General features: G+C 44.5%; 1 protein-coding gene across 1 annotated transcript in view; it reads left to right on the top strand.

Moving 5' to 3' along the window:
• The first annotated feature begins 996 nt into the window (after positions 1-996).
• The window catches only part of KCNK5 (potassium two pore domain channel subfamily K member 5), a 34,019-nt gene continuing 22,414 nt past the window's right edge, over positions 997-12,601 (top strand). The window contains exon 1 of the mRNA XM_065632333.1: positions 997-1,182. Coding sequence (XP_065488405.1) covers positions 997-1,182 — 186 coding nt within the window. The remainder of the gene's footprint in view (positions 1,183-12,601) is intronic.

The raw sequence follows: 12,601 nt of genomic DNA, 5'->3' as shown, positions 1-12,601 counted from the left end.
CTCCCTTGCTCCTAAACTTGCAGGCGTACAGGGTGTGCATTGGAACGTTTATTTATTGAACACACAAACTACATGAAAGAAGGGAGATACAGTTCCTGCCGTGAAGGATTTGTAACGCACACGTGTGGATGACATCTCGGGGAAGAGGTGAAACCTGCTGCCAGCCCCCTCTTCTTCCCCAGAGCTCCCGCTCGCCTTCCCGCTGCGCGTCGCTGGAGCCAGGGAAGGCAGCTCTTGTTTCACAGCCTTCCCGTGCCCAAAACGAGAAATCCCGCTGAACCGGGCACCACGAAGGAAAAAGGAAAAGAAATTCGAGGGACGTGACCCCTTCTGCCCTTGACTCACGGAAAAATACGGAGGGGAGAACACGGCCCCGGGCGCAGGGACCACCCCTGCTCGGGAGGAAAGAGCCCGGGGCCCCGCTCACCCCCGCAGCCGCTCGCAACGGCCGCGAGGGCAGGGCGGGAAGCGGGCAGGTCGCGGCCCCGCTCCCCTTCCCCCGGGCGGCCCCTTACGGGCGGGCGATGGCCAGACCCGGCCGCCGCTCTCCCGCCCTTCTGGGACTGTCCGCCCCGCCACCGGGGCCGCGGGGTCGGCCCAGCCCGCAGCGGACCCGGGAGCACCCCGGGGAGCCCCGCTGGCCTTTCCCCCCGCGGCAGCCCCGCATGCGCGGGCGGGTGGGGGGAGGAAGCGGGAGGGCACCAAATTCAAATCGCTGCTGAGGAGGGAGGGGAGAAAACCGGGGGAAGGAGGCAGCCGGGGGGAGCGGAGCGGAGGAGGGAGGAAAGGAGGGAAGAGGAGGGAGTGGGAGGGGAGTGTGGAAGACTCTAAGGGAACGCGGCAGCGGCCGGGAGAGGAGGCACGGCGGACGGCGGGGGAAGGCAGGGGTGTCAGGGGAAGGACAGGGCGGCTTCGGGCACCCACGGCTGCAGCGCGGGGCAGCCGCCCCAGCCCGCCCGCCGCGCTCCGCCCGCCCTCCTCCCTCCCGCCGGCACCATGGTGGACAGGGGCCCCTTACTGACTTCGGCCATCATCTTCTACCTGTCCATCGGGGCGGCGATCTTCGAGGTGCTGGAGGAGCCGCACTGGCGCTCGGCTACCGACGACTACAAGCGGCAGAAGACGGAGCTGCTCAAGCAGTTCCCTTGCCTGGGCCAAGAGGGGCTGGACAAGATCCTGCAGGTACGGCGGGCGCCGCCGGGCCGGGGACCGGGGGGTGCCGGGTGGCGGCAGCAGCAGGTGCTGCCGGGCGCCTCGGAGCGGAAAAAACCGCGCCTGCGGGCGGGGTGAGCGCTGCCGGGCTGGAAAGCCGACGACTCCCGGGAAAACCTGGCCGGAGCTGCGTCCTCACAAAGCCCAGTGCCTAAAAACTGTCCCTCGAGCGGGAGCGCGGGAAAAGCTTCTCATCATTCCTAACTACTTAATGATGGAGTGATTAAGTGGGTCCGCGTTTCCTTCTCTTTCCCCCGCCGTGGGAAAGGAGCTTGGGGTTGATGTCGGTTTTAGCTGGCTGGTCCTGGGGGCTGGAGGGCGCGGAGTGCGCTCCCGCAAGCCCGCCTGCTGCTGAGCCCAGGAGCCGTGAATGCGGCTCTTGTTTTAGCGCCCAGAGTGGTTTCTTCTGCCTCAATGGATGTTATGTTACAAGGAGGGCAAGGTGAAGCCAAGCGTCTTGATCCTCTTCTGCCTGGTCTGATTTCCTTCCCCCCATCCTTTTTTACATGTTTCGTACCGAACACTCGTTCTGAGGAAAACGCGTCTAGGAGTCCGGGTCCCAGAGGTCAGTGGGGGTAACTGAGGGAAAGGCTGAATGTCTCGCACCGAGGGATGCTCGCAACTCTTGGGCTGTTATTCTTGCTTTAAGACAATGACTTCTTTCCAAGCCATGAGGAGTTGATAACTGTCCTATCTCGCTCATCTGGCAGAACATCTCTTCAGAACTAATTATTAATCAATAGCATGTATTAAATCATATAACAGTGTAAACTTGGTTAGTGCCTTTTTATGGATGTGCTATCCATTAAAACATGGTAGCAAGCAATGGTGAACCATGAAAAATAGGCTGCCCAGGTATGTGGGGCTCCAGCGGTGATAATGAGTTGTTCGGGACTTTATTTTAGAAATGTTTATATTGTCTCGATCTTCTGGTCATTGTGGTTTGGAATTTTTTTTTTTTTTTTTTTAATTCACTAAAAGTCTGCTGAAATACAGATGACTGGGAAAATGGTTCAGTAGTTCTATTGCTGTAATCGATACTGTGCAAGCTTAGAAGAGGGTATGGTTCTTGATACTAAAAGTTTGTGGTCTAGATTATCTTTCTTCAGTTGGTGGCTGTTTTCTGTGTGCATCAGATAGCAGAGCTCTCTGGTATTAGTGTCCTTGTTACCATCTTAGTACCCTATTAAATGTGTTTTCGTGGTATACAGTGAAACAAATGGGTGGAGAAAGTCTTGAAACTATGAAGGGATGTTGGAAAATGAAAGACATGCTACGTTCTTCGAGCATATTTTTGATGTTCAGGAAACTTACTGAAATATTACTCTAGGTTATATGCCAAACCCTTTTTAACAAGAAAAAACCCTTATTTAGATTGACAAGCGCATTAAGCCTGGCATGCTTAACTTGCTTTGTTGTTGTTGTGGTGTTTGTTCCCCTTCTTACCCCCCCCATGTTTCTTGTCACAAATAATCCTAAAGCAGTAGAAAGATTTTTTTTTTTTTCTTAAAATACAAAATTACAATGAAAAAACTATTGGGCAGTTCATTAGAATGGATTGTATGATAGAGCACCCAGTGGAATGGGGATGGGCGCGGAAGCAGTGAGGCAAACTGTGGCCAGACCAAAATACTTGGTTTGAGTATCTCTCCCCAGCACAATGTGGAGGGCCGTCCCTCTTCAGTGTGTGTGTTGGCTCCTAGTGATATGCTCATAGTCATGTGGTTTCAGTTTTGCTTCTGTACTACTTCCAATCTTACCTTGCTTTCCATGTCCAGTCTTGCTGGTCTGATGATCCCTCATAGATATTATGTTGTCGTCTTGAACTCAGGTTAGCTAAAACGTAAGTCATACTTTGCGTTTATTTCACTCTTATTGGTAACTGGAAACTTGACTACCTTCTTTCTTGAAGACTTCTAGTTTCGTTTTCTGTTATTATTCAACTTTAAAGTGAGAAGTGATGAGAAGGAGGAGAGTGGCATTTCTTACAGAGGAGGATGGCAGAGTGAAATCTAGTCTAGCTGAAGCTAACTGAGGACTTTAGGACTTCATTCTGAGTAAACTGTAAAGTATATCAGAAATAGTCTTCATAGTTGTCCTTTCTCAACCATTATCTGTGCTGCTTCTGTTGGGTTCTGCTGAATCTTTGAAACATTACTAACATCTGTTTTCTTTTGGCAAATCCTGGTCATCCTATATTAAACCTCCTTATTTATTCTCTTACAATAGATCTAGAATGTTGTTGATTTGAAAATATGCATTTCCTCTCTCTCCAACCCCCAGCTGTTTAGTTCCTCTGAGCCTCTTCCTCTAGCTTCTTCCATGAACACCTTGCACTTGTTCTTGGGGTTTTGCATGATTTGATTAATTTCTCTGCTCTTGTCTCTTTTTTTAAAGTGGCCTTAAGTCTTCATCGTAGAGCCATTTCTCTTGCTCTGCTCACGGTTCCCATTGACACTCACGTGACTCTACAGAGCCACATTAAGCTTTGCTGTTATTTCAAGACATTCTTTTTAATATCCCCATTTAAAACATACTAGATAAAGCTCTTCAACAAGTATCACCAACCATGGTTGTTAGTAAAATGCAAGGATGCCAAGAAATGTTGAACTAACAATACCAATTTTGTTTCCATAAGCAGCCTGAAAGGTGACAAGGACTGCCTTATTCAGAGACCGATCTCTGCTGCGCTTGTTCCCCACCCAGGTTAGCTCGTGTGTTCCTCTGAGCTTCATTTTAGCTGTAAATGCAATGGAAACTGTGTGGGATGGCTACAAAGCTAGGTCTGTAGTTGTGATCTTAAACACTTAAAAAGACAAGTGGGTTATCAGCACAGATTCTTAATTCACATACAGACTAATATCTCTGTACCAACACTTTCAGTGATTATTAAGTGAGCTGCGTTAGGTCTAAATACTGTCTAAAGTTTATATTCTGTAATAAAGATTTCACAATGCATTACAGTAGAAATACACTGCAATAAATGTTTGTTGAAATGTGTTTAACACACTTTTAGAAAACTCACAAGCTGAGTATTGTAAGACATACCAAAAATAAAGCCTTTTCTCCCAGTCCTAACTGAGAAATGCCTAAAAATAAACTTGTTTAAAAGCAGCTTTTAGAAGTCTATTGTGTGAAGAATCCATTTGCTTTTGATTATTTTAAGTACCGTATTACTTACCATAACTATAAGAGTTAGAGAAAGTACTTAAGCTCTTCTTGGACTAATGCTATGTAGACCCTGATTTTAAAGGTGACTCACTGTGGACGGTGCATGGGCTGGTTGCTGCCTGCCCATGCTCTTCTGGGTACCAGCTGATTGCTCAAATGAAAATGTGGCTGAGATTCTTCACATGACAATCTATGTTGGTCAGCCTCCAAAGACACTCAACTACAACCATGTATTGACACAAAGAACTTTGTAATTTCTCCTCCTAATGTACAGTTACCTTGGAATAGAAATGTCTCATAACACTGTGGAATGTCTGCAAAAATAACCATTTTTAATAGTGATATAACTATGCCATATTTGTAAACATTATCAAGTCTTAAAAGCAGTGTAACATCTCTGTCTGTTGATAAAAGTCTATGGCTTGTCCTTGCAACTTGCTGCTGTGGCCCAAAGTGCTTAGACTCTTTAGAAAGGGGTAGAAGCCAGTGATCCACAGTGGTGACACCTTAGCCAACTCTGCTGTAGGAATGAGTTTCGGAGACTGAAGCGTCAGGCAATTCAGTCATTCCCCTCCTCTCTAGTTCCTTACTTTTACTCTTTATTGCTCCATCCTGATTGTGAAACATCAGCTTAATGATAAAGGAGCTATTCACACAAGGAGGAGCCCTCTTGACCCTCCTCTCACTATTCACATGAGCAAAGGTTTGCCAACACTGGGCCACATCTTATTTACTGGGAAATCTCTTGTACTGGCCCACCACAGTCATAAAAAAATTAAATGCTTCCCATTGATAAACATTAAGACTAGTGAAAAGGAAGGGAAGAATTGGAAGATGAGTGAAAATGGCTACTTTCAAAACAGAGCAATAAAATGAAAAGACAAACTGCTGGCTCTGTTTAGGAGAAGCAGACAAACATACTGAGTATTAGAACAAATAACTGAGGTCTTTATTTGAAAAGCATACAAAACTCCAAATAGGCCTGAGAGATAACTTTAGAAACCTAAATGTTTAGACTTAAAGCCCAATGCTGTGAACAAACATTTGGAAGACTTTTAAAGAGAGCTTCTGCTGGAGTATACTTGGCACACAGGAGGTTTATGCTGAAGGAAATAACAGGTGGCTTAATAGTGGTTTCTCCTCTCTTTTTTTAAAGCCAGGATGTTTCTTCCACTCAAATACCAACAGGTGCATTCATAAGATCTAGATTTGTGTGTGACGATGCTGAAGTTTGCTTCTAGATTTGTTTATTCTTGAAGTTTGTCAGTTTTATTATGAAACTTTAAAAATATGCTCTGATTCTGAGCATTGTTTCCCATTTTACTTCCAAGCTGCTACCTCAAGGTTTAAATCTATGTGCAATACTCTTGAGAGGGTGTCCAACTATAGTTTTCTTAAAAACTATTTGTTGTTGTTGGCTTTTGTTTTTAAGTTTTAAATACTTTCTGTTAGTTCAACATGTAATAAAGAGATTATGGTTTTTGCTTACACTTTGTAGGGTGATTTGTTTTGCAGTGTAAAGTTAATAGGAGCCTATTTTTCATAATCTTTCCCTTTCCCTGTGTTCTTCAGGAGGTGCAGAAATAAGAGTCTAGACTACTAGGGTTTGTTGGGTTGGCCTTTATCTTCCTGATCCCTTTCCTCTAAGGTATTGAAGGTGGAGGAGACAAAGAGGAGACTGAATTCCTTAGTTGGAGTGCCAGATGAGCTGTCCCTTTCAAGACTAAGACTTTCGCATGGGCTGAACAAATTAAAGCTGAGCAGCTGTCAGAGAAGGACAAGTGACTGCCAATGGAAAATCTTTAACTGCAAAGTTGTTAACTACTCCATCTAATACCTCTCATATCAAAACTTGACAGTGCAAATTAAGTCTTATGCCTGAGAAATAGGTATTGCTAGATTTTTCAAATATATATCTTTAATTATGCACCTTCTGAGTTCAGCAGGGATGAACAGAGATGAAAATGTAGGACCGCTGTCCACAGTTTTCTGCAGCATCTCAGACTGAGTTATGGATATTGCCACTGCAGAATTAGGAGAAGAAAATTGAGGACAAGCAGTACTATGTTACTCCACAGCTTTTCTCTGTGTGTTTCTACATGCAAAATCAAATGTAGGCAGGCATGGTTTTCTGATGTGTTTTCTTTTTTTTTTTTCTTTCTTTCTTTTCCCTGTTTAACCATTACATTGTTTAAACTTTCTTGGAACATAGTTAAACAAAGCTGACAGTGCATACACTGCAACTCTCTCTGCTGATGGAGCAATAGCAATCAATCAGAAGTTATAATTTTCCTGCTATGGGTGTTTCCTTTTTCCTGGTTAATCCTTGAGTGCTTGTAGTATGTTGTCCTTCTGTTACTTTAGGACTGAATGTTTGTACTACTTGCCATGTTACCTTCTGCTACTAGGTATGTTTTCTGGCAAGCTCTGCTCTAGAGACTATGGAGCGCAAGACGATTTGCAGGTTATCAACAGCTTGTTGTCCCAAAGTATCTTAGCACCTCTCCTTTGGTTCATACTGTACATAAGGTTATTGCAAGACACCTTCTGTACCCAGTGAAGATAAAGTGTAATGATGACTTTGTACAGATTTCCTTTTTTTAAAAAACAAAGTGTTGTTTTTGCTATTCATACTGATTAAATAAAACAAATTGTTTTGCTTTTCTTGGGAGGCTGTCGACCCTCAGAGCAATCACATTTCATGCTGGTACTGCAAGTAGATGTCAACAGAATAAGATATAACCAAAAACAAACTGGATGGCAAGACGCAGTCAATAGTCTGATTGTCAGTTGAGCAAGTGAAAATGGTTTTGCGCTTTGGCGCAGTGGACCTGCTGATCACAGGGATTTGCAGGGATTTTACTTGGTGTTGACTCTGTATGATCCTATGGATTGAAAGCCTATGAGCAAGTAGTTACATTTCTTAATGGAGTATGCCTTTAGGTTTTGTTTAGTCCAAAATGTGTTCAGCTTATAAGCTTTAAGTGTGCTCTGTAGTATGAAACAAAATATGGTAACAGGGGACAACTGGGAGAGTTGCACTGTTCATCTAAATTAAAACACTGCTGTGGTCACACCTGAAGCTCCTTGTGGTGCTACAGACATCCTCAGGAGAGCCACACTTAGAGGCAGATTGAAGCCCTAAAATATGGCGTGCAGTACATACTCTCTATTTTTATTAGCTCTATTTATTGAAGGGATGGCTTAGGCTTGAAGGCATAACCATCTTCCTTTATTTCCTGTCTTCGTTCTGATTCAGGTTCCTCAACATCACTGCCGGTTCTAGTATTACCAGACCTTTTCTCTAAAACACTAGGTTCTTTAGCAGGGAATTTAGGATTAGCAGTTTGTTTTCTGTGTCCACCCATCTTATTATGTCTTTATATTAGTGTTCTTAGATATTACTGTTTAGTTATATACTTATGAACATTTTAATTGTAGGCAGGAGAGATCCCTCCTAGGCATGCCGTGCCCTAGCAGCTCTATTTACAGTCAAATTGGTAAGGAAGTTATAATTTCTTTTTTTTTTGGCATTGTGTTGTGTGAACTCTAGTGAATCAAAGGCACTGTTAGGTACAAAGTAGCTTCTGAAATGTTTTAAACTCAAACCTCGTACACTGTTTTCTTAAGAGAAAGAAATGCGAGTAATGAAAAGTGAGTAGGAAACTAATAATAGGTTGTATATCATAGCCTTTGAATCTGAAATCAAGTTACTCTTCTAACAATGTGTGTATCTGTAGTGTTTCTTGTGATGGACGTGGGTTTTTTTAATCCTTGTTGTGGGATCAATTACTACAGATCAGCCCATCTGTAGGACTGTAGTTCTGCCTTAATGAAAAGCTAGATGCGTATCATGATTGTGCAAACTGGCAAGTACTAAATTGACTTTGTTCTGTGCCAGCATCTTACAAATATTGTGTAAGCAGATTCCAGCTACTGAGAAACAAAACCCAGACCTGTGTGTCTCTTTGAGGTTGCAACAAATGCAAAAAACTTCTCAGTTGGATCTTTCACAGGTCTCTGAACTCTGGTCCTTCTTAAGAAACAAAGATGCCAGTTACTTAACATTAATTTGGACTCCAAAGTAAGTCATTAGATTGTCAGATAATGGCAGCTAATGAGTGATAGCTAATGGAACTTGAAAATAATTGTACAAAGGGTTCCGAAGGTCCTGAGGCAGAAAGCATAGTGAGATATGATACAGTGTTTTTGGTGGCTTGGCTAAGATGTCAAATACATCAATGATGACTTCTGTATATGACCTCCAAGTCCTCATATTGCTGCTCCTCTTTTCTATTCCCAACCCACTCCAAGGGAATAAAAAAACTTCGGAGAAAAGTTGCACAAGAAACTTCTGTGGTACTTTGCTAGAGACACAGCAGCTGGAAGTGTGTTTGTTCTGGCCTATGAGAGAAGTGAAGCTGATGAGTCTCCTCCAGGCAGCAAAGACACAGGAGATGTGTATGGAGCCAAGTAGCGGTACAAAGAGAAGGTGTCTGGTCAGACTCGCTGGTGGTACCAACTTCTCCCTTGGCTTCTCTTGCATCAGTCTGGCTGGAACCCTTCATGCTCAGCTGTTACAGTTGCTGCTAACCAGCTTCACAGACTGTAATGCAAACATTTTAAAATCAAGTTAAATCATTGACCTATGATAACTTTCCAGTTAAGTTAGAATTTCAACCTTCAGGCCTGTGTAAGTGGCGTGTACGTGACTGCAGAATGACAGAGGGCAGTTTTGTAATCAACACCTTGTTGGTGGAAGGACTTTTGAAGGGCACTGCTTTATGCTTAGAATATCACTCTTTCTTATTGGTATTAGTGCACTCTGAAAGATTTTTCAACTGTATCACTATCAATTTGCCCTTTTAAAATAATACTTGCATGTTTCTGACGTAATTTTTTTTTACAGCTTTCCTTTACAGGAAGGCAAGGGAAGGGAGAAGAAGAACAAAAAGCTTTGAAGTTGGGTCTATTGTAGGAGCTAAACCAATAGCTAACTTTATTGTATCTCTCAGTCATCCATTACAGTAATACTAGATTTTCAAGGTAGGATCTTAGCTGGATTGTGACTGTAGGATAACCATGTTTTTTCATGAAGTTGTTACTTAGTCTCTGCAAGATTCTAAAGCTGTCAACTTGACTAATGAAATGAGTATAGACCTCTTTGTCTTAAATTTAAGAGAAGTAAAATACAGTTCACACCCTGAGAGTGCCTTGGCTTTATTTGCATGTGCTTTAAGAATGCTTGCTCAGCTCTGCTACAATTAGACAGTCAGTTATTTGACAGATGTCCCCACAGCTGGCCGCTGCTTGTTGTTGTTTCCTAGCAGAGAAACACTGCAATAAAGTAGTTTCACACCAGGCATTGACTAGGTGCTTTCAGCTGAATTCTGTGCTGCTTAGGAAAACAGTCTCACTTATTTGCAGTAACTGCAGCTTTTGTGTTGTTTTGATGACTATCTGAGCTTCTTGTATGCTGAGCGGCTTTTTAAGCGTGAGTGTTCTCTACTTGGCAGTGTGCAAGTGCTTCCTCTGTCTCAGCTTCTAAAAAGGTAAGAGATGCCTGCAGAATGGGGAGACATGGCAGTTGCAGGAAATTCAGGCTAGGAAGGAAAAGAGTTTAAGGAATAGAAGACAGCAACTGTAGTGCTTCTGCCAGCAGATCCCTCGTCATTTTAATGCAGTAGCAAGGAGATAGCAAAGTGGTTCGGCTTTCATACATCCTCAGGGATGTGATGGTTTTTGTCAAAGTTACTAATTGGAAGCTGTCTTGGTAAGCCCCTCCTGTGTACTGTGTAATATAGTACTGAACATAATAAAATAGCAGAAGATTGTGTTCCAGTGTACATGTTGTGTGTGTGGTTTTTAACATTATACTGTTCCTGTAAAAATGAGGTTTGTGTGTATGCTGACACAAGTGTGTTTAAGAGAGATTCTAATGCATAGGCAGCTCTTACCAGCAAAGCGATGCTATTACCAGTCTAATTCACTCACCCAGTGGAAGAAACAAGATAGACTATGCTGCCTTGGGCACAGCAATTTTGAAACGATTTAGTTTTCTGTTCTTGGAGAAGCAAGGAGAGGGGTTAGCAGAACTGCTATCTTGGACTTTGATCTGTTTAGGAGACTGGTTGGCAGAGTCTCTTGGGAGACAGTCCTGAAGGGCAAAGGAGTCCTGGAAGGCAGGTCGCTCTTCAAGAAGGTAATCTTACAGGTGCAGGAGGAGGCTGTCCCTGTGTGCTGGAAGGTGAGCCAGTGGGGAAGAAGGCCAGCCTGGCTGAATAGAGAGCTGCAGCTGGAATTCAGGAATAAAAGGAGAATTTATAACCTTTGGAAGGAGGGGCAGGCAACTCAGGAGGACTACAAGGATGCCGTGAAGTTATGCAGGACAAAATTAGAAGGGCCAAAGCTCAACTAGAGCTGAGCCTGGCTACTGCTGTAAAAGGGAACCAAAAATGCTCCTAGAAATACACTGGCAACAAAAGGAAGGCTAAGGAGAATCTCCACCTTCTGGTGGATGTGGAGGGGAACGTAGTGGTGGAGGATGAGGGAAAGGCTGAGGTACTCAGTGCCTTCTTTGTCTCAGTCTTTAATTGTAAGACCAGTTGTGCTCCAGGTACCCAGCCCCCTGAGCCAAAAGACAGGGATGGGGAGCAGAATGAAGCCTCAATAATCCAAGGTTGATGACCTGCTACACTTAGACACACAGAAGTCTATGGGGCCAGATGGAATCCATCCAAGGGCACTGAGGGAGCAGGCAGAGGTGATTGCCAAGACACTTTCCATTATTTCTTAGCAGTCTTGGCTAACCATGGAGGTCTCAGTTGACCAGAATTTGTCAAATGTGATGCCCATCTACAAGAAGGCCCAGAAAGAGGATCTAGAAAATTACAGGTCTGTCAGTCTGACCTCGATGCCAAGGACTATTATGGAACAGATCATGTGGAGTGCCATCACACAGCACATAGAGGACAACCAAGTGATTAGGCCCAGTCAGCATGGGTTTATGAAAGGCAGGTCCTGCCTGACCAACCTGATCTCCTTCTATGACACAGTGACCTGCTTAGTGGATGAGGGAAAGGCTGTGGATGTTGTGTGCTTAGACTTAAGTAAAGCCTTTGAAACTGTTTTCCACAGCATTCTCCTGGAGAAGCTGGCAGCTCACAGCCTGGACAGGCATACTCTTTCCTGGGTAAAGAACTGGCTGGATGGCTGGGCCTAAAGAGTTGTGGGGAATGGAGACAAACCCAGGTGGTGGCTGATCATGAGTGGTGTTCCCCAGGGCTCAGTATTGAGGCCAGTTCTGTTTAATCTCTTGATCAATGATCTGATGAAGGGGATTGAGCGCACCTTTAGTAAGTTTGCAGATGACACGAAGTTGGGTGCTGAAGGGTAGGAAGGCTCTACAGAGGGATCTGGACCAGCTGGATTGGTGCACTGAGGCCAGTTGTTTGAGGTTCAACAAGGCCAAGTGCCAAGTCCTGCACTTGGGTCACAACCACCCCAGGCAGAGCTACAAGCTCAGAGAAGAGTGGCTGGAAAGCTGCCTGGCAGAGAGGGATCTGGGGGGTGTTGATTGACAGTTGGCTGAACATGAGCCAGTAGTGTGTCTAGGTGGCCAAGGAGTCCAATAACATCCTGACTTGTATTACGAATAGTGTGGCCAGCAGGACTAGAGAAGTGATTGTGCCCCTGTACTCAGTGCTGGTGAGGCCCCACCTCAAATCCTGTGTTCAGTTTTGGGCCCCTCACTACAGGAAAGACATTGAGGTGCTGGAGTGAGTTCGGAGAAGGACAACAAAGCTGGCAAGGTGTCTGGAGCCCAAGTCCGATGAGGAGCAGCTGAGGGAACTGGGGCTGTTTAGCCCTGAGAAAAGAAGGCTGAGGGGAGACCTTCTCACTGTCTACAACTACCTGAAAGGAGGTTGTAGCATGGAGGGTGTTGGTATCTTCTTCTGAGTAGCAAGTGATAGAACAAGAGGAGATGGCCTCAAGTTGTGCCAGGGGAGGTTTAGACTGGATATTAGGAAAGATTTCTTCACGGAAAGGGTTGTCAGGCATTGGAACAGGCTTCTCAGGGAAGTGGTGGAGTCACCATTCCTGGAGGTGTTTAAAGATGCATAGATGAGGTTCTTAGGGGCATGGTTTAGTGCCAGAGTTAGGTGAATGGTTGGACTTGATGATCTTGACGGTCTTTTCCAACCAAAATGATTCTATG

Source organism: Caloenas nicobarica, chromosome 3, assembly GCF_036013445.1.
Source record: "Caloenas nicobarica isolate bCalNic1 chromosome 3, bCalNic1.hap1, whole genome shotgun sequence".
NCBI classification, from domain to species: Eukaryota; Metazoa; Chordata; class Aves; order Columbiformes; family Columbidae; genus Caloenas; species Caloenas nicobarica.
This window is presented reverse-complemented; position numbering and strand designations above follow the sequence as displayed.